Source organism: Hirundo rustica, chromosome 16 (assembly GCF_015227805.2).
Source record: "Hirundo rustica isolate bHirRus1 chromosome 16, bHirRus1.pri.v3, whole genome shotgun sequence".
Taxonomy (NCBI): Eukaryota; Metazoa; Chordata; class Aves; order Passeriformes; family Hirundinidae; genus Hirundo; species Hirundo rustica.
The window spans coordinates 11,897,690-11,925,626 of record NC_053465.1 but is presented as its reverse complement, the minus strand read 5'-3'; the positions used below and the strand labels follow the sequence as shown (position 1 = coordinate 11,925,626).

The window sequence follows — 27,937 nt, the reverse complement described above, 5'->3', positions numbered from 1 at the left end:
CCCTGAGACACACAACAGAGCCACTCCTGGCAGATCTACGTTTATTCATGCAGTGCAAAGCTGACAGTGACTGTTGCAGCCACTTTCTTCCAAACCTACAGCAGCAGCTGGGAACTGGGCAGAGCAGAGCAGGGCAGCCGGGCTCCTAATGCTGGAAAAGAATCCCCAAAGCCCTTGGTGAGGTGAGAGATCCGGAGGCAGGGAGCACTCTGCCACACCAGCTCCAGCATCAGGGAGGGCTGAGGCAGCAGTGCCACAGCAGGAGGTGACTGTGGCTGTGTGGGGTCACTGCCCTGGCTCCAGGAGCCCCTGCCCAACTCCCCACGCTCCCCCCAGGAGTGCCCACCTTGGAGATGATGCCCCTGGTGCGGGCGCGCAGTTTGTTGACCTGGGTCTCGGCGATGTCGGCGCGCTCCTCGGCGTCGTCCAGCTCGTGCTGCACCTTACGGTACTTCACCAGGTTGGAGTTGGCCTGCTGCTCCTGGGTTGGGAGAGGGGAGGGGTGGGTGCATGGGGGACAGCAGGCTCCGAGCTCCCCACGTTGCTCTCGAGGCCCCTGGCAGCCATGGCAGGCAGTCCCAGGGAGGGACAGCCCTGTCCCCGGTGCCAGAGCAGTGATGGGCACTTACTGCCTCCTCAAACTGGCGCTTGTAGCTCTTGAGCTTGCTCTGCAGCTTGTCAACAAGGTCCTGCATCCGAGCCAGGTTCTTCCGGTCTTCCTCGGCCTGCAAGTGCCCCAGCTCCCTTAGCCAGAGCCAGCAGCCCCTCACCTCCACCTTTATCAGAGTCCCAGTGGTGCCAGCTCCCAAACACAGCACCAACCCAGCCCTGGGTCACAGCACCCGCCCCTGGTCCCCGCCTTGTGTCCCATCACCCAGCTCAGGAGGTGCTGGGAAATGGGCAGAAGGAGCCAGAGCAGGGAGAGGATGTTGCGACAGGGAGAAACTCGTGCAGTTGTCATTCCCCACACAGAGCCCAGAAGGCAGCCAGGCTGGGCTGGGCATGGTGGGTGGGTTCTTGGGTGACATGAGGCCAAGCAAAGAGAATTGTGCCAGGGGCTGCTGGGTGGGGGCTGGACCCGTGTCCAGAGCTGCTGTACCTGGTAGCTCAGCTCCTTGATCCTGCGCTCGTACTTGCGAACACCCTTCTGGGCCTCTGCCATCTTCTTCTGCTCCACATCCAGCTCTCCCTCCAGCTCCCGCACCTGCAGGGGACACAGAATGTGTTAAATGCTTGGCTCAGCCCTTGGCTCCCAAGCACCAGTGCCAGCCCAGCTAAAGCCAAGCCACTTTCCCAGCTCAGAGGAGCCACAGCAGAGGCTAAAACCATCCTGAGCTGGCCCTGGCCTTGGGGACTGTCCCCTGGTCCCCCAGAGGCATCACCTGTCCTCAGAGACATGGGGCAGTGTCTGGTGCCACAGGGACTGGGGCAGCCCCCAGAGTCGGCTCCTGAAGAACACAGCCAGGGACCTGCCCCTACTTTCTCACCCTGGCCTCCAGCTTCTGGACCTGCTTCTTGCCCCCCTTGAGAGCAATCTGCTCTGCCTCGTCCAGGCGCATCTGCAGGTCCTTGATGGTCTGCTCCATGTTCTTCTTCATGCGCTCCAGGTGTGCGCTCGTGTCCTGCTCCTTCTTCAGCTCCTCTGCCATCATGGCAGCCTGCAAGGCCGAGAGCAGGGGGACATCAGGTGGCCCTGCCAGACCAGGGGCTCAGTGGAGATGTTGTGAGACCCTCCCCAACCACGCAGCACAGTCCCCACCACTCTCTTACATCCGTGATGGCCTTCTTTGCCTTCTCCTCGGCGTTGCGACACTCCTGCACCGAATCCTCCACCTCGCTGCTCAGCTGGGAGATGTCCGTCTCCAGCTTCTTCTTTTGGTTGATCAGACCCGTGTTCTGCACACAGAGCAGGCCCAGCGTGACCGGGGCTGCTCATTCACCACTGCTGGACAGACTCCTGGCTCTCCCACCAGTGCAGACACGGGACTGGGCAGTGCCTCACCTGGGAGTGGAGCAGGGTGACCCTCTCGGTGGTCTCCAGCAGCTCCTGCTCCGCCAGCTTCCTGCTCCTCTCCGCCTGCTCCAGCGCTGCCTGCAGCTCCTCCACCTCCGCCTGCAGCAGGTTGTTGCGGCGCTCCAGGGCCCCCGCCTGCTCCTTCAGGTCGTCGTTGTGGCGCTGGGTGTCATCCAGCTTGATCTGCAGGTCCTGTGGGGCAGCGTGGGGTCAGTGGGGACGGCCAGGAGCCAGGCTGGCAGCAGGGACAGCATCAAGTCTGTCCCAACCTTGATCTGAGCCTGGAGCTGGCGGCCCAGCTTCTGGAACTCGGCGGCCTGGCGGTTGGCGTGGTTCAGCTGGACCTCCATCTCGTTCAGGTCCCCCTCCATCTTCTTCCTCAGCCGTATGGCCTCGTTCTTGGCGCGGGCCTCGGCGTCGATCGAGGCCTGCATGGAGTCCACGACGCGCTGGTGGTTGCGCCTGCGGGAGAGGCCGTGCATGCATCACCCCCGTCCCCTGGGACACCCAGCCTGGGGCAGCCCTGCCAAGGCCACGGTTCCAGCTCTGCCCCCGCAGCGACGTCCCAGCCTGTCCCCTCACCCCACACACCTCAGGTTCTCAAACTCCTCGTCCTTCTCCGCCAGCTTCCTGTCCATCTCAGCCTTGATCTGGTTCAGCTCCAGCTGGATGCGCAAGGTCTTGCTCTCCTCGTGCTCCAAGGCTCCCTAGAGACAGCTCAGCCGTGGGAAGGTGGTTCCGGGGAAGGGGGCTCTCCCCGGCCACCCACCCCACCCTGGCCCTGTCCCCCAGCCCATTGCCATGAGGGGCAGAGCAGGTGGAGCACCCCAGTGCCTGCAGTGGATGCAGGACCCCCATGTTATGAGTAAGGGGTGGTGACGGCCTCGTGCAAATGAGAAAGAGTTGTTGAGTGTGGTGGGGAGAAGTTTTGTTGGGGTTTACAGTTCTTTTGACATGTACTTCTCTTGCTCCAGTATACTTTGGAACCCGTTTCTGTTCCCCCTTCAACACTCCCCTCCCATTAGTGGCTGCAGCTGGGCAGCTCTGACTTACAGGGCTGTAAAAACATGTGGGGCAGGGAGGAGATTCGGGGGCAGGGAGGAGATTTGGGGGCAGGGAGGAGATTTGGGGGCAGGGAGTGGGGGACACTTGTTGCTAGGAGGCCGGGCAGGGTAACATGGCACCACCAATCAGGATGCGAGAAGGGCTCCACCAATGAGAGGCACGGATGGACTGATTGACAGGCCTTGGGAGGAGCCAATGATCCACACAGGGGCAGAACTGTGGGCGGGGCCAGAGGGACACGTCAGGCTGCTCATGAATATTAATGAGGCTGATGCAGCCTCTGGGTATAAAAGGCAGAGCCGCCATTTTGTGAGGCGAGGCTCTGGTGGGCAGGGGTCCCATCAAAGTCCCAGTGCTGCTCCTTCCTTTGCTTTGTAATTTTAATGGGTTCAAATTAAATTTTATTTACTCACTCCTGCCTGGGTTTTGAGTTGTTTATAACACAAATCAATGGGATTCCCAGGGGTCACAGCCTGGCTCAGGACTGTCACCCCACAGCAGCATCCAACCAGACCTGCATGGGGGGCGGGGGGGGCAGTGGCTCCTGGGGGCAGCAGGAACATATAGGATACAAGGACTCACCTCAGCCTCCTCCAGAGCTGCCTGGATATCGCTCTTCTCATTCTCCAGAGCTTTCTTCACCTTCTCCAGCTCATGGATGGTTTTGCCACCCAGACTGATCTGGTCAGTCAAGTCAGCAATTTCCTCTGCGAGAGACAGAGGGAGTTTGGTCAGGAAGGAGTTTGTGGGGCCACCCCTGCACAAGTGATGCCCCATCCCCCTGCCCCTCAGAGAGCAGCCAAGGCTGTGCTTGGGGACATTTCTGCAGTCTGGGAGAGAGCATAGAAGAGGCATTAAAGACCTGGGGAGAGCTGTCTGTCCAACAGCAACACCCCCAAGGCAGTGTCATGCCACAGCCATGGCACTCGGCAGCACCAGCTGGGAACAGGAGCCATGTGGGGACAGGAGCTGAGTGTCTCTGCCTGTGCTCCCAGAGTGTCCCCAGCACGAGGGCAGGATGCACACCAGCATCCCAGCAGGGCTGCTGCATCCCTCCAGTGGATGGGCTGAGCAGCAAGGTCATCTCCTGCCCAACAGTCCCACATGTCTGAGGACAGGGCAGGAGCAGGAGCCTGGGCAGAGCCCCAGGGACATGCTTGAGCTCAGTCCTACCCTGCAGGTTCTTGTTTTCCCTCTTGAGGGTCTCCAGGTTGTCCAGAGACTCCTCATAGGCGTTCTTGAGCTTGAAGAGCTCCGTGCTCAGGCTGCGCGATTCCTTCTGCGACACCTCCAGCTCCACCTGGGTCTCCTCGTACTTCTGCTTCCACTCGGCCAGGATCCTGTCAAAGTTGCGCTGCTTCTTGTCCAGGGCAGCGCAGGCCGAGTTGGCACGCTCCAGATCCACCGAGAGGTCCTCGATCTCGGTCTGCAGCCGGTGCTTGGTCTTCTCCAGCGAGGCGCACTTGGCATGGGCAGCCTCCATGGCCTCCTCTGCCTCCTGCAGCCGGGTGGCCAACTTCTTCCTGCCGATGACACCGGGGTGAGCGCTCCCAGCCCCGCTGCCATCCCATCCCACAGCCTCTAATCCAGGCAGGAGCCTGCTGTGTCACCCCAGATGTGGGAGAGCCCCATTGCTGAGCAGGAAGTTGCCACCTACAAAGAACCAACTTGTGCCATGGGACTTACTTGGCTTCCTCCAGCTCCTCAGTCCTCTGGATGGCATCAGTCTCATACTTGGTTCTCCACTGTGCCACTTCAGCATTGGCTTTGGACAAGTTCCTCTGGAGCTCGCTCTTGGCCTCCACCTCCTCCTCGTACTGCTCCCGCAGCAGGTCACAGTCGTGCCGGGAGGCTTGCAGGGCATGGGCCAGGGCATTCTTGCTCTGAGGAAGAGAGAGCAGCAGCTGGCTCCAGGACACAGGCCATGGCAGCAGGACTGGGAGCAGCAGCAGGGAACTTCTGTCCTTCCCAGGTAACAGCTGCCCTGTGTGCAGGGTACGTCCCACCTCCCCAGTCCAAGGGTCTGGGCCACTCACACAGTGCTGCTCAGAGATCAGCCACGCCCTGAAACCTCACCTTGGTCTCTTCCTCCAGCTGCCTCTTGAGTTCCTCAATGCTCTGTGTGAACGAGACCTTGCCACGGCTCAGCTGGTTAATGAAGGACTCCTTCTCCTCCAGCTTCCGAGTAAGCTCCCCTGGGTTCAAACAGAGCCAAAGCAGCTGCTTCAGGGCTGCAGGGCTGCAATCTGCACTACCCACACTCCCCCAGAGCCGGTGGCCTCCGGCTGTCCCAGCTGTATCCCCACCAAGGCAAGCTGGCCCGTGGGCAGAGGTGCAACCAGTTAAAGACAAACGAGGCACAACTAGTTTTCCCCTCCGTGGGAGGAGGAGGACAGACTGCCCAGCTGAACCCCACTCCCGCAGCCAGACAGCCCAGAGTCAGAGCGCTCCTGAGACAGCCGGGTGCCCCTGGCTTGTGCCCCACGCACCGTTCTCGGTCTGCAGCCGGCCCCGCTGGGCATTCACATCTGTCAGCTGTCGCTGCAGCTCGTCCACTTTGGCCTTGGCCTCGTTCAGCTGGTCCTCGTAGGTGCGGCACAGCTTCTCAGCATTGGCCTGCAGGCACCAAGCACAGCCAGGCTGAGCTCAGCTCTGGCTGAGCACTGGTCTCTGACCCCAGGACAGCCTGCCCTGCTCGGTGGATCCTCTGGGTACACAAGGCAGAGAGCAGGAGCCAGCCAGAGCTCTCTGCTAAGAGAACAGTGGCTCTCTGCAGTCAAGCCTCCCAGGAAATGCCTTCCCAGAGCCTCCAGACTTGACCAGGACAAGTAAAGCATCCTGTAGTGACACAGGGACAAGCTACAGGTCAAACAGGGCCATGGCAAAGAGCTATTTGAGACACCACGCCATGGACGTGGCTGTGCTGGTCACGCTGCAGCGCGCTGCACTGATGTCCACACGAGGGACCAACCGTCCCCGTGGAGAACCAGGACCCACCTTGTTCTTGGTGATGTACTCGACGTTGGAGGACAGGTCATCGATCTCCATCTTCATCTCGCTCTTCTCCTTCTCCAGCTTCTGCTTGACGCGCTGCAGGCTGTCGATCTGCTCGCCCAGCTCGGCCACGCTGTCCGCGTGCTTCTTGCGCAGGGCGGCCGCCAGCGCCTCGTGCTGCAGCGTGGCCTCCTCCAGGTCCCGCCGCAGCTTCAGGAACTCCGTCTCCCTCTTCTTGTTCAGCTCCAGCTGCGTGGCCGTGGTGCCGCCCGCCTCCTCCAGCCGCTCGCTCAGCTCCTCCAGCTCCCGTGACACCTCGGCCCGCTGCTTCTCCACCTTGGCCCTGGCGGCTCGCTCAGCCTCCAGCTCCTCCTCCAGCTCCTCAACGCGTGCCTGGACACACAGAAAAGGGAGGATGCTCCAAGCTCTGGGTGAAAGCTCCAACATCTCTGCTCTCCACAGTGGAGCAGTATCTCTGATGATGATGGGAGGCAAAACGCCACCAGCTGTGGGTTGTTTTGGGAGGCAGGTGCTCCCTGGTAGCATGTTAGGAGCTCCTGCTCTCCTCTGTCCCTGCCATCAGGATCCAGCTGGCATTAGCCTCTTTTCATGGGAACTTTCATGACTGGGGGACCTGTCTCTGAGAGGATGAAGCCCAGTGTCCTAGATTTGGGGTTTCAGAGTTTGGTTACTAGATTAAAGGTTTTGTTTTGGACAGAGAACTATATCCTGGATGCTGTTCCTCAGGCTGGTGATAGTGTTCACCTCAATAGCTCATTCTTTAATTTTCAACCCACCATATTTTGGAAGAGGGCTTGGCTCCTGCTAGCCATGCCAGCTTTTTCCAAGGAGATGCCCCTGTGCTCAGAGAGGGACTGGCTCATGCAGATTCCCCAGCACATCACACCTAATGGAAATTTTGGACTCCCAGGATGTAAGAACAGTTCTTCTCACCATACCTGGACCTCCTTGATCTTCTTCTGCAGCTGGGCCTCCATCACCTGCCCATCTTCAATCCTTGAGTTCAGCTGACTCATCTCAAAGTCTTTCCTGTACAGACAGAAGATGGAGCCTCTGGTCAGACAAACACTGTCCTGACAGGTCCTTCTGGCTCCTAAATTTCCCTGTACTCTTACACCCAGACCAGCGGATGAACAAACCCACAATGGAACAGGACTGCAGGGATAAGCAGCAGCTCATGGCTGGCTCACAGGAAGGACTGAAGCAGCCAAAATGGCAAACAACTGGCTCTGAGGGTTTCCCTCTGAGGTCCCAAGGTGCTCTCCAGCTCCCCAATGAGAATGGGAAATGATTTTAGTCTGTACTTGCAGCTGAGGCCCCAGCAGTGTGTTGGATCCTGCCAGGCAGGTCCCTCCTCTCCAGCCCCATGCACAAAGGAGGGTCTATCGTGCCCTGGTCTATGAGCCTGTCACAAGCTCCTCAGCCTCTCTGCAAAGTGCCCAGGAAAACCGAGCCCTCATTGTGCCTGGGCTGGTCACCCAGCAGTGCCCAGAGCCACAGCCCAGCCACCCCTGCAGAGACCCCACATCTGCTGGATCTAGAGGTGCATGGCAAGCCCAGAGCCCAGGCACGTGTCACACACTCACTTCTTGAGCTTCTCATCCAGCTGCTGTTTGTCATTCTCCAGATCCATTACAGACTCTTGTGACAGCTTCAGGTCTCCTTCAAGCTTCCTCTTCGCTCTCTCCAGGTCCATGCGGACCTTCTTTTCTTGTTCCAGAGAACTTTCCAGCTGGAGGATGAAGAAAGGTAGGGTAGGGAGGGAAAGGACCTTCTGTAGCCTCACCCATGTCCTCTGCTGTGGGAACTTCACCAATCCCCTGGGAGCCAGAGGTGCTTCCCAGCTGGTCTCCAGTCCCGTTCCCACAGCCCAGGACTGCTGTCTGTGTGGTGCTCCACATCACCTCTTGTTTCAGGGGTAGTTTGTCAGTGGGATTATTCATCAACTGGCCATATTAAAGGAGGATCTGGTATTGATCCCACACTCCAGATCCCCCTCAGGGACAGCCTTTGGGCTCTCCTGGAGATGTGACTCAAACTTCTTTTGCTTTATTCTCACTGGCCTATGACTCACATCATCCACTTGCTGCTCCAGTTTGACCTTGGCTTTGGTCAATGTGTTGACCTTGTCTTCCTCAGCCTGCAGGTCGTCCAGGGCCTGCTGATGGGCCTCTTGCAGGGCCTTCTTCTCCTTCGTCAGCTTGGCAATGATCTCATCCAGACCAGCCATCTCCTCAATCAGGTTTTTAACCTGGAACGGAGAGGACAAAAGTAGGGAGCATCTTCCCAGAAGGAGGAGGTGCAAAGCTACCCCAGCAGCCTGATCCTTGAAAGGCAGGAGTCCATCCATGGACACCAGCAGCTGGGCTCCCCACCAGCAGCCAGCTCCTCTCCCCTTGGCCAGGCTGGCCCCACCATGCCTCTGATCACTTGCCACAGCACTGAACCATTTCCCCACAGCCCTCTGGGCAATGAGGCAGGACACAGAAGGTTTTTCCCTCTCACAACCCCTTTTCCCTCTGCCCTGCCCCAGATCCCCCACACCAGCAGATGTTATCCCAGATGTTTCTCCAGTGTCTCACAAGCACTGAGGCCCCAGGGCAGCAAGGCTGGACACTGCAGGTCAGTTACCTTATTCTCTGTGGCGTGTTTCTCCTTCTCCACCTTGGCCAGCGTGATCTCCAGGTCATCAATGTCCTTCTTCAGCTCTGCACACTCATCCTCCAGCTTGCGTTTCTTGGCAGTGAGCTCTGAGTTCATCTCCTCCTCATCCTCCACACGCTCCATCAGCTCCTTCACCTTGGCCTCCAGCTGGATCTTGGACTTGATGAGCAGGTCACAGCGTTCCTCTGCATCTGCCAGGTTGTCTTGCTCCTGGGAGAGGCACAGGAGAGCCCGTGCTCGCCCTCTGCCCCAGGACTCTGCTCTCAGCCCTGCTGTCCTGGCCTTCTCCTTGTGGAAGGACAGAGCAAGCCCGAGGTGCTCAGGTGTACCAAAAATACAGCTGCAGTCACTGCCCATCATCAAGGTCTGCAGGACAACCACTCACACTAACCAGGGCCAAAGGGCAACTCAGTCTTTCCAGGGGAAGGACATGCTGGCACAAGAAACAAAATTTGGCAAGCAAACGTTGCCATGCCGTCCCACTCCCTTGTGAGGAGAACAACTTTCCCAGAGCCGGGGGATCACAAATCCCTGTGACAGCCCCAGGATGGGATGGTACTTCATGTCTGCAGTCTTAGGTTGTGCTTCAGACAGATTGTGGGAACAAGGGAGCTTCAGAACTGCAAGAGGCCGAAGGAGGGTTCTAGGACATTCTGCTCCTTCTTCTGCCCATGGACCCTGCACTGTCTTAGCAGCCCCAGAGAGAGGGTGAGGCACTCACTGCCTGCAGCTGGAGAGCCAGGTCGTTCTTCTCCTGGATCATGGAGACCTGCTTCTCTTCCAGCTCCTTCCTCTTAGCCTCAGACTTCTCCAGAGCCTCCTTCAGCTTCTGGAATTCTTCCTTCAGGTTGGACATTTCCTTCTCAGTCTGAGCAGACTTGAGTAAAGGCTTGATCTTGAAGAACAGCTTCATCCAGGACCAGTTCTTGACAGCGTTGAAGGCACGGATGTTCCACTGGATGGTATAGAGGGCTTCCCTGAGGGAATACAAGCACAGCATCATCAGGGGTGGACATTCCCCATGTCCCATCCTGGCTTCTGTGGGCCTGGATATGGCTCCATTTTCCACCAGCTGGACAAATGGCAGAATGGTGAATGAACGTCTGCATTGTCTGGACACTACATTGTCTGCACACTGTACTGGCCCTGCTGGGATGGGTGGGGTAGCCTGGATTTCAGCTCCGACTCCCTTGGAATCTTCCAATGGAAACCAGAGGCTCCCCACAGCTAGATCCCCCCTACCAGGGCCATGCCAGACCTCTTGCAGGCTTGCCTTCATCCCTCACGACCAATCTCTGCCAGACACAGGCAAACCCTACAGGTCAAACCCACGGACACGAGCAGAAGAGACCAGGAAACACAAAAGTTCTGCCTTTTGCCCCCACAGCTCTACCTCCTGCTGATGATCTTCTGATACTCCACACGCATGAGGTACCCACGGATCCTGGCCTGGAGCATTGTCAGGACCTTGGCCAGACGTTCATCCCGCATCTCCTCCAGCAAGCCCAGCAAACCAGCCTTGAAAAACACCTGTGGGCAAGAGGCTGGAGTCACCAGCAGAAGGACAGAGGGCTCAGGGGTAACACAGCCTGCCAGGCAAACATGGAGGTGCACCCACACACGGCACAGGGAAGCAGATCTGCCCTGAGCACAGCGTGGTCCCCAGCAGGGACAAGATGGTGTGGTGGGTGGGATGAGGTCAGGCAGCAGCAACCTGCTCAGAGCTGTTCTTTCTCTTCCCAGCCTGCACCTTCCTCTGCCCTCCTGCATCCCTTCAAGGGTCACACAGACCCTGCAGAGTGCAGAGTGCAGGGCTGTCCCCAGGCTGAGACAGGAACGGAGAGTAACAGCAGGGGAAATTTCTCCCTCCCAAGGATCAGCTGCCCGCTCTCACCTTGGTGTGACCAAACTTGTACTGTGCACGGTCCAGTTCCAGGGAGCTCAGCAGCTTCTCTGTGGCCTTCCTGCTGTCCACAAACTTGTCTTCTGGAATGGCTGCTGGATTGAGGATACGGTAGCTGCGGGGCAAAGCAGAGGGGGCTGTGCAAGAGGACTGCAGCACCTCCATCACCCCAGAGCCCCAGACATGCCAGTCCCCACTGGAGCCGTGGGGCCGCACTGCAGGCTGGAGATGCATGTGAACCAGTTGCTCAGGACTGCAGGCACCAGGGAACCCTGGCAGGTTTCAGTCCCTGAAGCTGAGGGAGACTGTGCAAGGAGGCCACTGGGCTAAGCAGCATGGATGGGTCCCCAAGGTGAGAACCCTAAGGATCCATCCCAAGGACAGAGAGAAATCCGAGCCTGGATCAGAGGGGCCTGAGCCCTGCCACCCTCCCCTGCACCAGCTCTGCGTTCAGCACCTCTGACATGCAGATCTCATCCCAAACTCTCCATGTCTGGCATCCCAGAGCCAGCAGCAGAGCTATCCCAGACTGGACAGGCACTGGGGGTGTGGGGGGGTTCAGACCAGCCCTGCACAAGCTGGGGGGCAGGTCAGAGCCAGGACAAGTCTGTCTGCCCTTGAAACACTGGGTGCTGGGTGAGGAATAAGAGGGGGTTACCGCTGCTTGAAGTCTGCGTAGAGGATCCTGTTGGGGAATCCCTTGCGGCAGATGCGGATCCCTTCCAGGACACCGTTACACCGCAGCTGGTGCAGCACCAGGAAGGAATCCATGGCTCCTGTGGGGGAGCACACGCATAGGGCAGATGCTCAGCCCAAGAAGACAGAGGAAATGGAGCTGCAGCCTGGGTCTGAACCCTGGGAACATCCCGTGGATTGAACACGGGTGTCAGCCTGTCCTGCAGGTCTGTGCTGAGCACCAGTGCTGCAGCCTGGGCCGTGCATGGTGGAACTCAGCCTGGAGGAACCCCCCCAGTGCCTGCTGTTACACAAGTGCCAGGCTGCATGGCCAAAATGGGAGCCTGGCAAAGCTCATTCTCCCCTGCAGAGGAGACTGATGTGGGTCACGGGAGTTTCAACACTGAGACGGGGTCAGGGCTCAGTGGCAGCATGAAAAGGGTTGCAGAGAGAGTGGGTGTAAGAACCCCTGCCAGTTCCCACACGTGGCTGTCCCCAGGGCACTGCCAGGCTGCTGCCCCAGCTGTCCCATACCTGGGGTCTTTGTCTCGTTGGGGATGATGCAGCGGACGAAGTGGGGCTGGGTGGAGCGCAGGTTGGTCATCAGCTTGTTGAGATTCTCCTGCGGGGCAGACACAGGGGCTGAGGGGACAGCTCTGCTTCCCGACACTGCTTCCCTTTCCTCCAGCCCCTTTCCCCCACAGGCAGGGAGGGAGCAGACCCTGAGAGCCCATTCTGGCATGAGGAAGGGGGAATTGCCTCCTGCTATCCTGGCAGTGGCCATCCCCCCAGGGCAGGATCAGTGCCCCTGTCAGGGTGGCAGACTGTCCCCATGGCACAGGGGACTGGGCTGGCAGACACGCCAGATGGCACTGGTGGGTTTTGCCGTGCTGCAGAAGTTTGCTGTGCCAGATGCTTCCCAAGTATTTGTAGGTAAGGTTTTGCTGCAGGGGAGAGCCAGGGACATGGGACTGAGCATATTCCTGGTACAGAGCCCTGTGCTCAGCACCCTGCAGTTCCAGTGCAGGTGTTCACACCAGCTGCAGACAGACAATGTTAGGATATGCAGGATTTCCCTGCACCTCCACAGTGCTTCACCCCCTTTGGCTGTGACAGAGGGCCCTGCTGAGCCAGACTGCCCCTCCTTTTCTCTCCAAGGCATCTCTACCCTTGATCTTTCCAGCTGCCTTCCTCTGCCTGTCCAGGACCAGCTCAGGGAAGGGAGCACCTTCCCACAGCTCCACATCACCATGGGGTAACTCCTCACCACAGACACCTTTCCCCAGGGCCTGTGACTTGTCCAGAGGGAAGAAAGTCACACTTTGCCCTGAACAGCTCTGCCACAGAGCTGCCTTCTTCAAGCACCTTGGCAAAGAATCACAGAACATCCTGAGTTGGAAGGAACCTACAAGGATCATCCAGTCCAGCTCCTGGCCCTGCACAGACACCCCAACAATACCACCCCACGCCTGGGAGCACTGTCCAAATGCCCCTGGAGCTCTGGCAGCCGCAGGGCTGTGACCTTTGCCCTGTCACCACAAGGCTGTCAGGGCAGGACACACCCCTCTGTGCTGATTTCTGGGTTGGACAAGTAACTGCTGTGGTGAGCATGGCATGTACAGCTGTGACATCCTGAGCTGTAAAATGGGTCAGGTCACCCCCCAGACAGGGAGCTGCCTGCTCAGACACCTGCCAAGAGCCTCCTCCATTTTCTTCTGCCCAAAGGTGGTCCTTCCCGCTGACAGGAATGAGGAGAGAAGTAGCACAGACTTAAAGTGATGTTCATGTAATTAATTATCTAAACATCACTACAAGTCTTAACTGCCGCTCTCTCAAAGGCGGAGGGGCTGCGAGCGACACGAGGGCAGGAGCAGCACCAGCCCAGCTCCAGGGGAGCTCTCCCAGCCTGGAGCCTCTTGTCCTGCCCTAGGAGCACAGGGACAGAGCTGGGGCTCTGCCAGGCACAGGCCCCTTGCCCAGGGATGAGAGGGAGCTGGGGGCTTTGGCCTATGGTGGTCCTTCAGGAGCTCTCATGGACCTTCAGGCCCCAGGAAGAAGCCAAGAGTTTTGGCAGGGAAATGGGATTGCCAGGGCACCCTCAGAGATGTTTCCCTCATGGCCCTGCACGAGGGGCTGGCTCTCACCTTGTGCAGCTGCGACACTGTTTGGAAAGAAGCGGCCTTTTTACGTTTCTCCTTGGTGCCTGGCTTGTGAGGTTCCTCTGTTGGGTCGAAATATTGATTACTGACATCAGCAAAACATCTGCCTGCCTTGAAGGACTCTGGGGCACCCCCAAACATCCCTAAAATTCCCACCATCCTTGTCTCTAAAGCAAAGGTGGTTGTGCCCTGCTGCAGAACAAAGGCACTGACCACCAAAAACATCTCCCACAGCACCCAGCTCTGGGTGTTGATCCTCAGCTCCTGGTAGCAAGACCCCCCTTTCACACTCCCAGAGTCACAGGGCCACCACAACAACCCTACAGCGCCACACAAGCCCTTAACCAGCACCCTCCTACTGAGGCCAGGGGGGATTTTTGGGATCAGTGTGGGTTTTCCCTTTGCCTGGGCTGCCAGGGACAGGGATCCTGCACCAACAGCTGGGCAAGAGGAGAGGAGGGTGAGGTAAAAAATGCAGTGAGGGCATTTCTCACCTGAAGCAGAGCCCACATAGTTCTCGTAGAGGGAGGCCAGGAGCTTGTTCTGGGATTTCTGGAAGACGGACACCACCGTCTCGTTCAGGGGGTCCTTGTTCTTGTCCAGCCACCCCACGATGTTGTACGGCACCTGTCCCCAGAGAGGAGCGGTCAGGACAGCCCTGTCCCTGCCAGGGGAAGGGGTGGGGGCTGGAGGAGCAGCCAGGGACGTACCACACCGGCGTAGTGCACCACCTCAAAGTGCGCCTCGTACTTCCGCTTCTTGTCCGGCCGCGGCTTCTGGAAGTTGGGCGACTTCCCGATGTGGTTGTCGTAGAGCTTGGATTTGAAGGTCATGTCAGAGGCTTTGGGGAACATGCACTCCTCTTCCAGGATGGACAGGATTCCCATGGGCTGCAGAGAGATGGGGGGATAAAGAGGGCTGAGCTCAGTCCCATCCCAAAACGCGATTCTCTGCGCCACTGAGCACGGGCTTGACCTGGGAGATCCCATCCTAACCCAGGTGCAAGACATTGCCCAGAGAGCCAAGCTGTCATTGGCATACTCTCTGATCTCCCAGACCCATGTGGGACTGGCCAGGCCTGCAAGACATGGGAATTTGCCTTGGTCCAACACATTGTTGAGAAAGAGAGATCCTCAAAAAAGTTTCCTTCATGCAATGATGGAAATATTTCCTACAAACTGCTCTGAATCAGTGAATGCTCAAGTAAGAGGCACTGATGGGTTGTGAGTGGGTAGGAAAAAAGGGGAAGAGATCATTGGTGTCTGGAGGAAAAGGCTGCACCAGGCTTTGTGGCTCCCCAGTGGGTAGAAACATAAAATCAAAATCTGTCAAAAAGGTCTCCAGGGGCTGGAGGCTCTGAGCTGTAAGTGTGGAGAAAAAAAAGTTGGGCACTTGCCACTGACCGGGGAGGGAATTAGTTAATTTTGGTAGCAGAGCACCTCTCTGTTGCAGCCTTTGCAAACGAACCATCCCCCAGCAGTACAATTTCTGTGCCCTGCCTCACACTCTACCTTCTCAATCAGGTCAATGCAGGCCTGCAGGTCCAGGCCAAAGTCAATGAAGACCCATTCGATGCCTTCCTTCTTGTATTCCTCCTGCTCCAGGACAAACATGTGATGGTTGAAGAACTGTTGCAGTTTCTCGTTGGTGAAGTTGATGCACAGCTGCTCGAAGCTGTTGAACTGCAAGAACAGAACAGAGCTGAGTCAGAAGGAGGAGGTCCAGAAGCGAAGGGATTCACTCCTGCGCTTTGCCTGGGTGTGAAGGGTGATCCCTGCCAGGCTCAGCTGTGTTGCTACCAGAGCAGGGAGCCAGCAATCACTAGAGATGTGCCCACAGCAGTGTTAAATCATTCCTGAGAGCTGCCTCTTTGCTCCAGACACATCAATCCAGACAAGAGCTCCTTTTCTCATCAAGGCCAGCAGTTTCTTAGAGGAGACAGAGCTCTCAAACACCAGGGGACTGAGTTGCCCCTACAACACTCCCCTGAACCCACTGCAGGCGCCTGCGGAACTCACATCAAAGATCTCGAAGCCTGCAATGTCCAGCACCCCGATGAAGAACTGCCTGGCCAGCTTGGTGTCCAGGGTCTTGTTGATCCTGGTCACCAGCCACTTGAACATGCGATCGTAGGTGGCTTTAGCCAGGGCCCCCACAGCGTAGAGCACCTGCAAGGCAAACCCCAGAGCACACAGTGAGCTGCTCCCTGCTCCTGCAGGGGCCACGGGCTGAGAGAGCTCCTCCTGGCACAAAGAGCATGGACAGATAGATCCAAGGAGTTCCTGGTTACAGTACAAGCTCCAAAATTAGTTTAATATTCCTCCCAAGTGCATTCCTGCCTACCTGGTCTACCTTGCCTCCAAGGTCTTAGGATATAAATTCAGCTTAAAGTGACATTTTCAGAAGCCTTGTGCCTACAGCCCACTTTGGATATGACACCAGCTCCTGAGGTCCTCTTGAACTGTGCTCAAGGCCTGGCTTGCACTATTCAGGCCAGGTCTGGGTTCCCAGCTGGGGTGTGGCTGGAATCTGACAAGATGTGTGTTTGGTGCATCTGAGTCTTCTACGAGATCAGCTCAGATGAGTGTTTAGATACCTAGAGTGTTCTACTTTTCAGGGCTGAACTCTTCACAGGACTGTGGCTGTCTCTGAAGCAGATCCACAGAACCTGGACCTCCTCTGGCTGGGATCCAACCCGCATTTCAAAGACACTGCACTGCACCTCCAGCCTTGGCTGATGTGCAGAGCTATCTGCCAGCTCTACCGCCCATTTTCCCTGCTCCTAAAAGCCAAGAACTGTGGATACACCTTCTCCTGCTGCTCTGGAGTCTCCTCCTACACCCAAGACAGTGAACTGAAGCACCAGTGGCACCCCAGTGTGAGCAGGGGACATGTGTCCTGTTGTCCTGTCACTCACCTGCTCCACGTTCTGACCTTTGGTCACGTACTCGTTGCCCACTTTCACACGAGGATGGAGCAGCCCCTTGATGAGGTCAGCTGAGCTGATCCCCATGAGATAGGCAGCTTTGTCAGCACCTGGAAAGCAGCACAAAGGCATGAGGAGCCCACAGGGAGGGTGTGGGGAGGGAAAAAGGAACCAAAATAAAAAATGACCTGCTCTTACAATGATCAGTGCTAACCACACTTGTTTTTCCACCTGCTGCAGAGTGTCCTCCAGTGTCTGATGTGATTTTCCATCTTGAGTAGTCTATGATGCTTTAGAGTTTGAACCTCCTGACTGAGAAGTTACTGTTTGGAGGTCTGCTGCACCTTATCAAGTGCTTATCAGGTTTTAGTCTTCTTGATCTGGGATTCTCTATGCATTTTCCAGTGGAGGTTTGAGTTTCCACACAGTGAATTTGAATTGGCCAGATTGGTGATTGTCTTTCATAAACTCCTAATAGCAGATTACAGCTACAAAATCACCTCTGTAAGGAAATCACTGCCATATCAAAACCTTCATTAACTACCAGGTAGCAGCTAAAGCCTGTGTTGCCACTCCTGAGGCAATGAGAACTTTTCCTTCATGAATGTCAACATGACAAAGACTGATCCAGGAAGTCGTTTCTGCTGGATCCCTGCTGAAACCTTCCAAGTACGTGCCAAGGCTCCCCCTTCTCACCCTCCCCCATGCTGGAACGTCACCCTCTCCCTTCAGGTTTGCTCTGCAGCCTGACTGTTCTTAGATCTGTGAAACGCATTGGATTTTGCTGAGCAACAAACCAGGAAAAGTGTTAGCCAGTGATTGTGTCCTACTCTAACTGCTCCTCAGGAGGCTGTGAGCTGAGCAGGTCCAGCTCTGCGGGTGCCCTGCCTGAAATGCTGTCCAGTGAAGTGCAAGAGATGCAGAGCAGGGGGAGACTGCACAGGATGAAGCCCAGCTGGGGTGTGGCACTGCGATGCTGCTGAGACAAGTCTGATGCAGGTGAGACCACCTTGCAGAGAGACTGTCCCAAATATTCCTGCCCAAGGACAAGTCCTCGGTGCACCCCCAGCAGGGCCTAAGACTGCGTGGGTGTTTGGGATCAGGGTCACTGAGCTCCATGGGCCGGGCATGGGGAGTTATCCCAGCCTGGGCAGGTGTGGAGCACAGAGCCACACTCACTTTCAGTGCCGTCAGCCTCTGCCTGCTCCTCCCGCTGCTTCTGCTTGAACTTCATGTTCCCAAAGTGCATGATGGCCCCCACTATTTTATAGGAGCCGTATTTCTCGTCGTTGCTGAAGCCCAGGATGTCCATGGCGTGCTGAGGAGACACAAAGCAGCAGAGATGGAACAAATTCACCACGCTGAGGTGAGGGTGGGTTCCTTCTCCCACCATCTCCTAAGGTACTGTCCCTGTCCTGGGGCTGGGCTGGGTGTCCTCTCTGGTGGGCACCTAACCAAGGAGTCCTGTCCACAGGCTTTGAGTGTGGCTCCACCTCTCACAAGACATATTTGAAAGCAAAAGGACTGGCCTAGCATCCACAAGGAAGAGCTTTCCAAGCTGAGGGTTCAGGGGAAGACCTGACTGATCTCTACCTGACAGCTCCCTGACAGGAGGGGGCAGCCAGGGGAGATCAGGCTCTGCTCCCAGGGAACAGGGACAGGATGGGAGGGAAAAACCTCAGGCTGTGCTAGGAGAGGCTCAGGTTGGACATCAGGAGGAATTTTTTCACAGAAAGAATTGTCAGGCATTGTCAAGGGCTGCCCAGGGCAGTGGTGGAGTCCCCATCCCTGGAGGTGTCCAAGGAAGGACGGGACGTGGCACTCAGTGCTCCAGGCTGGGTCTCACGGTGGGGAGAAATCACAGGTTGGCCTCATTGATCTTGGGGGCCTTTTCCAAATTTAATGATTCTGTGATCCTCTTTCTCATGGGCACTATGGGAAGTTCTCATGTGTCACAGCCCTTCCTGATGCAGGGAATTACTCTCCCTTCCCTGCCTGGATGAGGCTGTTGTGGAGATCAGTCACTCTGCCCCTTCTTGTAGGTTCACAATGACTGCCAATAAACCAGAGGGAATGCCCAGCTAACTTAAGGAGGGACACACAGAAAGCCAGGACACATCCCCAGAGCTGCCCAGGAGGAGGCTGTGCCCTCCCCAGGCCCAGGGCCGTGCACGTACATCTGTGGCCATGAGCTCCTGGCCGTCATCCAGGTTGTCCACCGTCGTCACCCCCTGGGAGCAGAAGTGGTAGTCGTAGGGGTTGAGGGACAGCAGCAGCATATCTGTAGGGGGGTGACAGGCAGAGGGTGAGGCCAGCCTGGCAGGGACACCCCTGGGCAGAGGGACAGCCCTGCACACAGATGGGGCAGGAGGGCTTCCCCAGCCTCAACCAGAGGGCACCAGCTGGAGGAGGAGCTCTCTCTTCCAGCACAGGCAGGTCCACACAGGGGCCCAGCTCTTCTGTGCTTGCCTCCCGCTTGCTATCTTGGGATATGGCCTGGCTGCAGACTGATTTAGAAGTGGCCACCGTGGCCTTGTGACTCCAGATAAGATTACTGCTCTCTCAGACCTGCCTAATAAGGTACTGTTCAGCACCAAGCTCAGGAGCCCTCAGCCAAGAGCTGACCACCCCTAGGGGCTGTGCCAGCCATCCTTCTGTGTGGGGAAAGGCTTCCTGAGAGTGATGGGGCACCAGGAGGCTGCTCAGAGCACAGGGCTGCCCCAAAAACTCAAATCAGGTGGGGCTGTCCCGGGGATCACATCTACACCAGTGTCCCGAGAGAGCTGTGCAGCTGTTTCCAAGCTCACCTGAAACACGTCATCTCACATGTTCAGGAGGCTGCAAAACACTTCCCTCTATCCCAAAATGAGAAACTCTTCAGTCTGCACACACTGAGGTCAGTGCTGTACCCACCCCACGAGGACTCCATGCAAGGCACCTTTGCAAAGCACATTCCCACCTTGCAGATGGACCCTGGGTGACCTGTGCTCCTACACGGTGCAGAAAGGGCTTTAGTCTGGCTTCTCAGCCTGTGAGGACAATGGAGCCTGGGCTAGATGACATCTTGAAATCCCTTCCACCATGAATTATCCCCCAATCCTATGATCCTGCACAGCTAGCGAAACATTCATGGGCAGAAGCTGCATGGTGAGCTGGGTCTGCTCATTCCTGTGGACCCCAAAGCTGACAGCAGAGCTCTCTGGGGCTGTTCTCAGGACATCCTGCCCTGAGGGCTGTGCTGCATCTTTGGCTGCCTTACCTTGCAGCTCTGGTTTCTTCCCAGAGAGGATCTGGTAGAAGATGTGGTAACTTCGCTCTTTGGGTTGCTGGAAAATCACTCTGGATTTTTCCAAAAGATCTAGAATGAAATAGGGCGGAGGGATCAGAGCAGGGCCTGTTCCTTCCCAGAGCTGAGCACAAGTGGAATTCCCTCCCCAGTGCAGCCACTCACAGATGTCAATGTCTGCTGAGGCCAATTTCCCTGAGGGGCCAAAGTGGATCCGGATGAACTTGCCCTGAAAACACACACGGTAGGTAAGTGCTGGGCTTGGGTGCAGAGGCACAGCTCTGAACAGCCCCTAGAAACTGAATTCATTTCCTGCTTCATGAGCTCCTGCTGATGCCAGGCAACTTACTGGGCTCCATAAAGGGATGAAGCTCTCTGGTTTGTAATGTGAAGAAGCTCAAAGAGCATTGCCCAAGGCTTTAAATACCAGGCAGGCAGAAATTTCACTGACAGCAGATAAACCCCTGTCCTCAGGTCTATTCTTACCGCTGACCATTTCTGCAGGGCCCTGTGACGCCGAGCCTGCCCGCAGCCCCTGCTCTGTGCTGGGCTCAGGGTGTCCCCCAGCTGTGCCCCCCTCCCCTCCAGGCACAGGAGCTCTGCAGCCACAGCAGAGCCAGGCTGGGCTTAGCAAAAACGGTGCTGCTTCCTGGAAGGGACACATTTGTCTGTCCCAGAGCACTCCAGGCTGTGCTCACTGTCCCTCTCAGCTTTGGTCCTGCCAGGGATGGCTCTGCGGCCACAGGCTGTGACACCGGGGCCACCTGTGCTGGCCACCATTTGCTGCACTGCTGTAAGCAGAACACCACGGCCCTGGCAGTCCAGTGCCAGCAGGATCCAGCTGCCTGCTGCGTGCCTGTGGCTGCCACTGCACAAACCCCCAGTGCCAGCCGCCGTGCATCCAGCCCACACAGCCAGGCACAGCCCCCGCCCCGCTGAGGCACTCACAAAACGCGAGGAGTTGTCGTTCCTTATGGTTTTGGCATTGCCAAAAGCTTCCATGGCTGGGTTAGCCTCGATGATTTGATCCTCGAGGGTGCCCTGGAGAACAAAACCAAAGGGTGTGTCAGGTCCCACGAAGCCAGAGGGGACCTGTCACCAAGAGCACGGAGCAGTGCCAGGGGCTGCACTCCTTAGCTGTCCGTGGGACCTGCTGCTCCCCAGGCATCTCCCTGTCTGCCCAGGCCATGCAGCTCAGTTTAGGGACCAGCACAGCTGGGGCTTGCAGCAGTGCCCTCTGTGGCCTTCTCCTCACTAAACTGCTGTCCCCAGGCTGCTGTCCCCTTGCACACAGCAGTCCTTACCCCCTTCTTAGGAGCTACACTGTCCAAACCAACAGCAAGCTCGTGTTGTCACCACAACAGTCCGAATCGTTTCAGGCTCTCTGACGTCAGGCATTTCCTCTTCCACCAAACCAAAGTCTAGGACAGCTCCCATCTTGAAACAAGAGGTCCTTACACCAACATGCATTGCAAGGTCCCAGTGTGATGGGAATACACCACAAGTCCCAGCTGGCATGATCTGCTGGGAGTACTGGGGCTCTCCTGAGCAAGCCCCAAGATGAATCCTCTCTTAACCTTGTTTTTCATGTGTGTTTCTCTGTTCAAAGATAAAGAGACTGTCTCTGCCCAATGCAGGTAAAGCAGGACAAGGATTTGAGGAGAGGAGCAAGACCCTGGTGCTAAACTACATGAAGGACGGTGGGGTTTGACACTGATGGGGAGTGGTGGCACAGGCACCTGCAGGGTTTTTCAGGAGAGCTTTGCCCATGCTTTGACACACTGCAATCCACAGGGCTTTCCTCAGGTGGGGAACACCAGCTCTGGGCTGCCCACCCAGAGCCACGCTCTCTTTCCAATGCTGGAACCACAACTGCTCCTCTCCTCTGCAGCTCCAGGTGTGTGAAGGCAAGAGAGACAGGGGGCAGCTGTGAATCACAGTTACCAACACACTGTCACCTGAGTATCCCTCCATCTCTTATCTCTAAATTCAGCCTGGCCTGGGAGATTCTGTGAGGGCAGCCCCAAGATCACAGATTCAGCCCCAAGCTGTCTCGCTCTGTTGGCCCAAGTGGTCACCCTGTGATGACAAACATCCCCCAGCCAAGGGCGTGCACCAGCTAAAGGCTCAGAGGAATCAAGGGCCAAGGATGTGGGGCTGAGCCCTTGGGGTGTTGGGAGCCCCAGGGGCTGAACCTCTGCCGGTTTTCCTTGGAGCAAACACCTCAGAAATGTCCCCCAGGCAAGGACATCAGGTGCCTGCAGGGTGGGCAGTGCCAGGCCAGGGCTTTGCAGAGGGTGTGGAGGCTGGGCACCAGCAGGGCACTGCTCTGCAGCCAGAGCTCAGGGCTTCTCCTGCCCCTCAGCACCACCACCTCCAGCTGGGCTTTGAGGCTGAGGAGGATCTTCAGGGTGTGAAGGCTTCCCCTCAGCTTTGGAGGAGCCCAAGCCACTGCCAGGCAAACACTGGGTAGAAATGAATGTTGGCAGAGTAATTATCCCTTGAAGGAGAGGCTGGAGCCAGAAAGACACTAAGAGATGAAACAGCAAAGTTTCCAGCTATGGGAAGGAGGGAGATACAAAGCCAAGTGGAGAACTAAACACTGCCAGGTGCTGCTCCCAGACCTAGGGCAGAGGCCCCACACGTCACCCCAGCACAGATCTGTGGTGCAGCAGAACTCTGTCCTCAGCATTAGAGAGCCCACAACACTTACCCCAGTTTTAGTGGCAAGAGCTGCCTAGAGAAAGGAGAGAAAATTGTCTTTAGAAATCCAGAAAAGCCAGGCAAGAACCACAAGAAGCATGGTCAGAAAAGCAGGGCATGACCATTTAGTGCCAAAAAAAAAAAAAAAAAAAAAAGAAGTCCAAGAAGAAAAAAAAACCAACAACTCAGAGGATTAAACTTTATGGGAGAGGCCCAAAAGTTGTTAAATAGATTAGCTCAAGAAAATAAAGAAATGCATCAAAAAGCAAGAACAGTTAAATTCAAACTCAAAGAAGAGGAAAGAAAATAATGCTGAAGGATTGCTTGTGTGATACCCAAAGCAGCCAGTTTGCTTCCACGAGGGGAAAGCAGGCTGGAGCCTCGAAGTATCCAGAAGAAATAAGCAATTGCAAGGGCAGCTCAAAAAAAACCAGCATCAAAGAAAAGCAAGATTCCAAACAAGAGCAAGAAAAGCACTAGGTAGAAAAGGGTCAAAATTAACAAGAGGAAGGAAAAAAAAGGAGAAAACGCTGAAAAGCAAGGCTTAAAAGAGGCAAGGTGGGAAATGGAAGGTTTAGTTCAACCCTTGAATGCTGCTTAAGAAGATAACTGGGGTGTTGAAGGAGGAAGACAAGAGCAAGAGGACAATTAAAGGACCTCTTCCAGGCTGCACGGATTGAGCAGACACGTTAAAAAAAAAAAAAAAAAAAATCCATTTCCCCTTGAGTAGACTAATTTCAAGCCTTGCTTGTTCAAAAGTCAGGGAAAAGCCAAGCTCTGGGTGGGTCAGAGCAAAACACGTTTCCAAACGCAAAAAGTTGGGGAAGAAAAAGCAAGAAGAAAGGGGAAGGAGGGGAAAAAATAATAATAATTTTAAAAAGTTAAAAAAAAAAAAAAAAGGAAAAAAAAAAAAAAAGAAAAAGAAAGGAAGGAAGAAAACAACAAGTTTGTTTCAAAAGAAGGTCTTACTAATTTCTTGCCCGGTGTGTCGCCCAAGGCTGCCACAATGGCAAAGTACTGAATGACTCGCTTGGTGTTTACAGTCTTACCAGCACCAGATTCTCCGCTTAGAGTAACAGAAATACACACATCAGGGGCATGAGGCAAAGAACAGGCACAACGCATCGCGGACACCCTGCCGGGCTGCGCCCCGGCACGGGAGGGAAAGCAAAGCCCCGGAGGGACGGGGGGGCTGCGGCTCTCCATCCCGCAGCCTGCGGGGATACGCGCTCGCCTTTGGGAGCGACGGGCGGCTCCGGGCGGTCCGTGTGCCCCCGGCTGCCAGCCCCGGCTCTGCCCGCCTCCCGGAGGTGCCCCGGGGCCGCAGCTGTCCGGGATCAGCGCCGGCCTGGCCCGCTCCGCTCGGGGGCTTTCAGCACGCCCGGCTGTGTCGGGACTGTCGGGACATCTCGGCACGGCAGCGGCGTGCTGCCCGCGGCGGGCGGCCCCGCTGAGCTCATCCCTATAGTTAGTGAGCCGCTCTCCCATTGTAATCCCAGATCACAAAGAGCCGGGGGGAGCGGGCGGCCGGACACGCGCCAAGCATCCCTCCGCAGCCCCTGCCTTTCCTAATTAGGCCATGGCCGAGGCTAAAAATGTCCGTGGCTCCTGGCAGCGGCGAAGGGTCCTTTCGAGTCCTTTATATAGCCCTTATCTATATGTCACTTGAAATCAACCTGGCCTCCACCCTCCCACGTCACCCTCCTCCCCCGCCGCCGCCCCTCCGGCCACCATCTCCCCGCGGCCTTGGCCTCCATCTCTGCTTTCCCCTGGCTCCCGGGACGGTGCCGGTGCTCGGGGCGCCCCGCGGCAGCTGTCGGGGTGCGGGGGAGCCCGGCCCGCGCCGGGGCTTTGTCACCTGGCACGGTGGCGGCGAGGGTGACAGCTGGCGGCACGGGGAGGGGGCACAGCCGGGGGCGCCCCTCGGGGCACAGGGTGCCACCCGGGGAGCGCGGCTCGGGGGGTCTCAGCCGGGCAGGGCCGGGGGATGCAGGGGCACTTACGTGATGAGCATGGACTGGTTTTCACGGTCTGGAAGAGAAGGAGCGGCGTTAGGGCGGCGCTGCCCGCCCCGGTCCCGGGAGGCCGGAGCGCCGAGGATGGGGTCCCCCAGGGCCGGGGTCCCCCAGGGCCGGGGTCCCCCGGGGCAGGGCTTACTGCGCAGCATGTCGTTGTAGGCGTTGTCGGCGATGGAGTAGATGTGCGGCGGTGCCTCGGAGCGCCGCTTGCCCTTGTAGGCCGCCACCACGGGCGCCGTGTACACGGGCAGCCACTTGTAGGGGTTGATGGTGACGCAGAAGAGCCCCGAGTAGGTCTGCGGGGGGAAAAAGGGGGAGGTGAGGGATGGGGGCGTCCCGGTGCCCCCTCGCCTCCCCGCCCCACGCGTGCCGTGGGCTCACGTAGATCATCCAGTGCGAGTAGCGGCGCTTCAGGTTGTAGAGCACGGAGGCCTCGTTGAGGTGCGTCAGCATGGCCATGTCCTCAATCATGTCGAACTTGGGGGGGTTCATGGGCTGCACCTCGTCCTCCTTCACCACCCGCGTCTGTCAGAGCAGGGGGACGCGTCAGAGGGAGCCCGGTGCCCAGCCAACGCCCTCTGCCCCAAAACCTGCCGGGTGGAAGGACACCCTGACAGCGCCGTGCTGGGGACAGCCCTGGCCGCGGTGCCTGCTGTCATCCTGGCACGGCTGCCCAGCGTTCTGGGGTGGCAGGCCCAGGGCAGCCCCGGCAGCACCCAGCCACAAAGCCCAGCTTGTTCCCTCCTCAGGGAGAGGCTGAGCCTGACAGAGGGGTCCAAGTCGTCCCCCCACAATGAGCTCGACACCCCCATCCTGTGTTCTCCTTCCCAGCCTCAAAGCCCATGCCAGCGCTGTCCTTTGCTCCAAGAGATCCCTGGCTATTTGGGCAAACAGCTGAAGCCTGTACCCCATCACTTACAACTGGATTTATTTAATCCCACCAGACCAAGCACGGGGAAAATATCACGTTACGTATCTGGCCTGGATGGGAGAAGCTGGATTTAGCAAGTGGTCTCGTTAATAAAGATTAAATGAAATCTTTCAGAGGTTTACCTTTTTTTATGGGTGGAGATGAAGTGTGTGGTGTTAAAAGGCGCCAGGTGTTAAAAGCAGGAGGGTACACAGAAGGATAAGGGAGTGCTTTATGCCTCTTGAAACTTTCTGCTGGAAATGCTTTTCCAGGGAAAGCTGATACAGTTTCTGATTTTGTAAATCCATGACAAATGACTTAAAAGACAGTTTCAAGAGGAAACAGCAAAAGAGGGTTTGGAAACAGCTCTGTTCTCAGAATCTGAAGGTGTTCGAAGTATCAGAATAAATGATAAATTTTTAAAATTTATAACTCCTCTTTGACAAATTTTACTTTGGAGAGGGCAAATCCCTTTGCTTGCTTTCCAAAATTCAGACAAAAATATTTTTAAAGCCTTGACACATTTCAAAGACAATTACTTTTTGTTTTTCACATTTAGCAGGCACAAACCCTTCTTAGTGCTATTCTGACTAGAGAAGAAGTAGAAATAACAAAGTCTATCATCTACTACTGCCTGGTGAGGTCCTTGTTCTTTTTCCCAGTTTCATACCAGTGTGAGTCTCTGCTCTGCAGTGAAGTTGCAGGGTCATGAGACTCCCACAGCCAAGAAAGGAATACTAATTAAGCTCATTTGCAGCTAATTGCACTGGATATCATCTTGACAAATACCAGCTGGTCCGTGCTTGCCTTGCCGGGGAAAGCTGGAGCCTCCCCACCAGACACAGCCTGTCCTCCCGACAGCTCACCCCACTGCAAATCTGGGCTAAAAGGAGCAGGAATTAGCCAATTGGCCCCTTACCTGTTGTTTCAGGCTCCGGGGTGAGCGGGGCACAGGTTCAGCATCCCGAAGGGCTGTGCTGGGCCAGCCCCACCGTGCCCTCGGTGCGTCCCGCAGGATACCCCGGCTGTGAGTGCAACCCCTCGGTGGGAGATGCTGAGCTGGTGCCACCCTTGGCAAGGAGCTGTCCTACGTGTGCTGACACTGCCGTGTGTGTCCCCCCGGGGCACGGCTATCAGCGGGACAGGGTTATCAGCAGCAGCTCATGGCTCCAGACGTGATCCTGTCACACGTATCCCCCCTCCACACACACTTGCTCTCCCTTGGAAAAGGAAAGCTATTTGCTTACTTCCTTGTCTTTGGTTTCCACAGTGACTTTGCCACCAGAGCTTTCTTTTATTTCCACTTCGATATAGGCTTCTTTCTCATCCGGGATCCAGGCTCGCTTCTTTCCTGCAGGAGAAAGGAAAGGAAAGGAAAGGAAAGGAAAGGAAAGGAAAGGAAAGGAAAGGAAAGGAAAGGAAAGGAAAGGAAAGGAAAGGAAAGGAAAGGAAAGGAGACATAATGCAGGTTGAAATGTAGGAGACCATGTGAAATTGTCAATTGAAAGCCACATAAACGCAGATTGACAATGTGGAAGGACAGTGATCATTCCTTCCTATGTTTTTGGTCATAGGAACTGGGATTTCTTTGCCATTTTCATGTTTGGCAGCTTTTTACTTTGGTGGGGTCAACTTCTAGCCTGACAGAAATGTGCTGCTTCCCATGTGCCTGCACTCAGACCACCATGGGAAGAGGACAGTGTGAGGAAGCAAAACTCTTCTCTTCTGCCAAACTGCAAGGAGCAAGTTGGGCCCTGGATCCTGAGCATGGCAAGCCATGGAAGAGCAGGGTGGCTGGGACAGAGAGGACACCTCCAACATGAAACAGCTGCAGAAGGCTTTGACACCGGTCCCTCAGCCCTCCTGCCCCTCAGGGTCGGGGGAGATGAAGGATCACCTCCACCCACACCCCAGCAAACCAGGGGAAAGTCAAAAACCTGCTTTTCTCACTCGTGAGATCTTCTTGTCCTTCCTGGGGGAATTCTGCAGCGCCTGTGGTGCCTTGAGGAGCAGCACAGGGAAGGGGGCAGGGGGGACTCCTGAGAGGGCCGTGGCAGAGGGGCAGGCTCGGGGACACTCACGGGGCTGTGCTGGGCAGCCTGGGGCTCTTACCATCGAACGGGATTGTCTGAAGCTTCAGCTGCTCCGCGTAGCTCTTGCGGAGGTACGGAGCCGCCTCCCCAAACTCGCTCATGTCCAGCAGAGCCATCTTGTCCATCTGAGGGAGAGACTTGGCAGCAGCAAAGGAAGAGTGAAGGACACCTGAGCGCTGAAAGGAGGAAGGGACAAGGAGTCAGTGCATGGGAAACCCGCTGCTGGGTTGAGAACCGAGAGCGACGCGGACACCAAACAAGCTTTTAATTTTAGGGAGTGAGAGAAGGCAGCGACAGCAATGGTAGCTGATAAAAATTATATCAATGAGACAATTACTGAACGCTTTCCCTTCTGATGCTGTCATTCCCACACTGGAAGTCGCAGCTGGGTGAGCCGGAATCGCTTTGGTGTCAAAATCCACATTCCCACTTTAGGTGAGATTGTCAATAACATCCCTTTCCTGGATAAGCCCAGCTAAAACCTATCCCAGCTCTACAGACCCATT

General features: G+C 56.4%; 1 protein-coding gene across 1 annotated transcript; it reads right to left on the bottom strand.

Moving 5' to 3' along the window:
- Positions 1-28: 28 nt before the first annotated feature.
- Positions 29-27,547, bottom strand: MYH7B (myosin heavy chain 7B). The gene is made up of 42 exons (XM_040079980.2): positions 27,451-27,547; positions 26,586-26,689; positions 24,810-24,953; positions 24,568-24,724; positions 24,414-24,441; positions 23,380-23,476; positions 22,421-22,444; positions 20,656-20,748; positions 19,873-19,936; positions 19,681-19,779; positions 18,599-18,702; positions 17,601-17,739; positions 16,413-16,531; positions 15,514-15,663; positions 15,007-15,177; positions 14,206-14,385; positions 13,990-14,122; positions 13,481-13,557; positions 11,871-11,958; positions 11,320-11,437; positions 10,653-10,776; positions 10,152-10,288; positions 9,480-9,735; positions 8,726-8,968; positions 8,169-8,345; positions 7,681-7,826; positions 7,033-7,123; positions 6,077-6,466; positions 5,569-5,695; positions 5,156-5,274; positions 4,766-4,962; positions 4,253-4,602; positions 3,662-3,786; positions 2,606-2,721; positions 2,284-2,476; positions 2,003-2,206; positions 1,771-1,896; positions 1,488-1,658; positions 1,100-1,204; positions 630-725; positions 347-481; positions 29-151 (listed from the first exon to the last, which is right to left on the bottom strand). The coding sequence occupies exons 1-42, from the start codon at positions 27,545-27,547 to the stop codon at positions 146-148; spliced, it is 5,820 nt and encodes a 1,939-aa protein (XP_039935914.1). The 3' UTR covers positions 29-145.
- Positions 27,548-27,937: the final 390 nt, after the last annotated feature.